The sequence below is a fragment of the Rhea pennata genome, chromosome 26, assembly GCF_028389875.1.
Source record: "Rhea pennata isolate bPtePen1 chromosome 26, bPtePen1.pri, whole genome shotgun sequence".
In the NCBI taxonomy this organism is placed as follows: domain Eukaryota; kingdom Metazoa; phylum Chordata; class Aves; order Rheiformes; family Rheidae; genus Rhea; species Rhea pennata.
This window is the reverse complement of record NC_084688.1, coordinates 3,204,288-3,207,978: the sequence shown is the minus strand read 5'-3', so window position 1 is coordinate 3,207,978 and position 3,691 is coordinate 3,204,288. Positions and strand designations below refer to the sequence as shown.

Here is a 3,691-nt window from a genome sequence, read left to right as displayed (position 1 = left end):
TCACATCATGGGGGTCCAGGGCACAGTGTCCTGCGAGTGCAGCGGGTACCAGGGCCCGAAGCCGTTGACGTAGCTGCTGGAGGCCAGGGGGGGCCCCTTGCCCGGCAGGGGCACATCCCAGAGCGGGGGGACGCCGGGCGAGCGGGGGGACAGCGAGGAGGAGGGGAGCTGGGGCTCCCCGTCGGGCGCGCTCGAGCCCTGCTTCAGGACCTTCTTGTACTTGGAGCGCTTGTTCTGGAACCAGATCTTCACCTGCGGGTGAGACAGGGGTGAGCCGGCTGCGGGGGGAGAGGATCCGGGCGAATTCCCCTTTGTAAACACCCCCCAGCACCAATATTTTTTTTTTATAGACCCTTCTGGGGTCCCAACCTCCCGCTCTTTACGGCAGTACCTGCCCTCGCCCAGCTGATTCAGCCTAGGAGACGAGGTGGGCTCCGAGCCCAACCCTTTACGAGCCACTAGAGACTCCACCGCAGGCAGCGGGAGGGGGAAGAGGTGATAACCAGAGAACGACCCAGGAGTCGCGGCCCCGCGGGCGTCCCCGTGTCGCCAGGCGGCCGGGGCCGCGGCGCCCGCCGGGGCTGGGCCGGGTGCGGCGCGGGGGGCTCCGGGGCCCGCTGGGGTGGTGGCCCCGCTCCTTCCTCCCCGCGGTCCCATCCCCCCCCCCCACCTCCGCCCGCGCTGCCGGCAGGTTCCCACTTGCCTCCTCTTCCCCGGCTTTATGAGCTCGCTTCGCCCGTGGCTCCACCGCTGCCGCCTGCCTGTCTCTCCCCATCGCCTTCAAAAACCCGCTCACCCCTTCCCGCGGCTCGGGGCCGGGCACGGTTCGGCCGGCAGCCAGGCTCCGGGGCTGGGAAAGTCCCGCTGCCGCTGGGAGGTGCCGGCTGGGCAGCCCCGGCCCCGCTCCCCCCTCCCCGCCTCGACGGCACCGCGGCGCCGGGCTCCGCTCGGCCGCGGCCGGGGAAGCGGAGCCAGGCGCAGGCGGGGAAGAGCAGGCTTTAACTCGGATTCGCTCCGCAGCGCGGAGACGGGCCCGAGCAGAGCGCGGCGGCGGTGGCGGCACGGCCCGCGCCGGTACCTGGGTCTGCGTGAGCCCCAGCTGGGCCGCCAGCTCGGCGCGCTCGGGCAGCGCCAGGTACTGGGTCTGCTGGAAGCGCTGGTTGAGGGCCTGGAGCTGCAGGCTGGAGTAGATGGTGCGGGGCTTGCGGACCCTCCTCCCCCGGCGCAGCTCGCCGCTGGTGGCCGCCGGCGACTTGTTGCGCTCTTGGCAGAGGAGCAGAGAAAGGAGTCAAACCTCATGCATGGACCAGAGTCCCGTCCCTGGGAGGGGGGCACACGGCGTTTAGCTTTTTTTAGGTTATTTCGGGGGGAGCAACAGGGCCAAACGGGGGGGACCTATCTGTTCTGCGCTGGTTCAGGTGAGCACAGGGGAAGCGGGAGGAGGAGGAGGAGGAGGATTGCTAGTCGTTGTTAAACGGCACGACTACTGGAGGCCAGAAGTGGGGGGGCCGCGGACCCTCCGCCCAGCGCCGCAGGGGGCTCGCTGCTCCCCGCACCGCAGCGGGCCCCTGGGCCCCCTCGCTGCAGGATCTGGCCCCCGGAGCCATGCCTGCCGCTCGGGACCATCTCCGCGGCTTTGAGCATCTCCCGGTTCGTCCCGAGCCTGGGGGGCTTCGGCAGAGCAGAAACCCGCCGGGCGACCGGGAGTAAAGTGAGCGCTGGGCCGATGCGGGTGAAGGTGCCCGGCCCGGTGGGGGGGGGGGGCAAACGATGGGGGTGCAGGCAGGGGGCTTTCACGTCGCTCAGCCCCGGGTCTCTTGCAGCCACCCGGGAGGGGGGGAGGGGGCTCGTTTGTGGCCCCCACGGTTCCCCTCCCGCCCTTTGGGGCTTGCCCGCTCCCCCCGGCCCGGCCCGGCCCGGCCACCCCCTTCCTCCCCCCCTCCCCGCCCACTTCGGCCCCTGCCGCGGGGGAGGGCGCAGCCCGACGGCGCCGGAGCGGCCTCGGCTCCCGGCGAAACCCCGCGGCGGGGCCGGCGGGGTTTAGGGGGGGCGGCCCCGCGGCCGGGATGCAGCGCCGAGCACCCCGCGGGCGCCTTACCTGCGTCCTGCAGCCTGGGGACCAGCCCGGCCGGGGGCAGCGGGGCGCCGTGGGGCAGGTGGGGCGGGTAGGGGCCGCCGTGGGGCGGCGGGGGGGCGCCGCGGGGGTAGGGGCAGGGCCTGGGCCGGCCGTAGGGGACGAAGGGCGGCGGGTCGTGCTGGGGGGGACCGTGCAGCGGGTAGCGCGGCCGCGACGGGTGCCCGAGCTCCAGGAAGGCTTTGGAGGGGTCGGACCCCAGCAGGCTCTCGGCCACGGAGCTCATGGTCATGGTGGGCCGGGCCGGGCCGGGCCGCGCAGCCCCCACCGCACCGAGCCCCGCCGCCCCCCGACGGGCTCCGCGTTGCGGCACCCGCGGCCCCGCGCCCGGGGGTTCCCCTGCCCGCCCCGCCCCGCCTTGGCCGCGCCCCCGTGACGTCACCGGGCAACCCCCCCCCCGGGAGCAGGCCCCCCGCGGCCCCTCTCCCTGTCGAGCCCCCTCCTCTTCCTCCCTGCACTGGGGACCACGGGTAGCGCCCACTTCCCCGCCCCACACCGCCGGGGGGGTCCCTGGGTTAAAGCGGGGTGGGGGGACGACACAGCTCCCCCCCTCCGTCGTGTCCTGGCCGAGACCCCCGGGGGTGCAGGGGGCCTTTTCCCACCCTGCCAGTGCGGGGAAATCTGTGCTTCCCACCCGGGTTCCCTTTCCCAGGGACCTCCCACAGGTCACAAGGGCAGGAAAGGGTTAAGCATCCCCCCCTCCCCCACGGGGCCGGGGAGGGGGCAGGTGGGCGCTGCTGTGGGGTGAGCCCCCAGGCCTGCAGCCCTTCCCGGGGCTGGAGTGTCCGGGATGGGAGCAGTGCCTTGAGCCCCCTCCCCTGTGGTGGGAAAAGGGTCTCCCAGAGCGGGGGAGGGGGGGGGGCTGTGGGCCTCGGGCTACCCTGGGCCCCCCAGGGACAGAGCCCAGGGACGGACGGGCTGGGGCTGCTCCGTCTCGGCAGGAACAGGGAGAAGGATGCACAGACGGAGGGACAGACGCCCAGGGCACAGACAAGCAGACGCCGGCTCTCCGGTGTGGGGTGCGAGGCCCTGCGTCTCTGCGGTGCCCGTGTCCCCCGGGGTCTGGGTGCTGGCGGAGGGGGGGCACCGTGGGTGCCGGGGCGGGAGGCCCCCTCGCCCCAGTGTCTGCAGCGCCCGGTCCCCGCGGGGCCCCGCTGCCAGCGGCAGGCGCCGACCTGCCGGGCCGCTCCCTCCCCGCCGCCCCGGGGAGCCCTGACCCCGGCGGGGCGCGCGGCACCCATGGGAGCCCTGCGGCCTCCGCACCGGCTGCCAGCCGGGACAAAACCGGGGCTGAAACCCAGCCGGGGCTGGGGGACGCCGGCATCACCTCTCGGGACGCCCAACCGGAGCCCCCAGCGGACCCTCCGTGCCCGGCGGTGCGGCAGGGACGATCCCCCCCCCCCCCCGGTGTCCCGGGTCTCCCGTCAAGCCCCGGGGGGGGGGGCGGGATCTGGCTCTTCCCGCCGCGCTTGGGGCAGAAGCCGGAGCTGCTGGGGAGCTGGGTGGCCGGAGCGCGGGTCACGAGCCCGCCGGGTCTCGGCTGCCGCCCCACGTGGG

General features: G+C 74.6%; 1 protein-coding gene across 1 annotated transcript; it reads right to left on the bottom strand.

Annotated features, from left to right (window-relative positions):
• DLX4 (distal-less homeobox 4) lies at positions 1 to 2,366 on the bottom strand. The gene is made up of 3 exons (XM_062595867.1): positions 2,099 to 2,366; positions 1,079 to 1,263; positions 1 to 252 (listed from the first exon to the last, which is right to left on the bottom strand). Exons 1-3 carry the CDS (start codon positions 2,364 to 2,366, stop codon positions 1 to 3), a joined length of 705 nt encoding a protein of 234 aa, XP_062451851.1.
• Between the last annotated feature and the right edge of the window lie 1,325 nt (positions 2,367 to 3,691).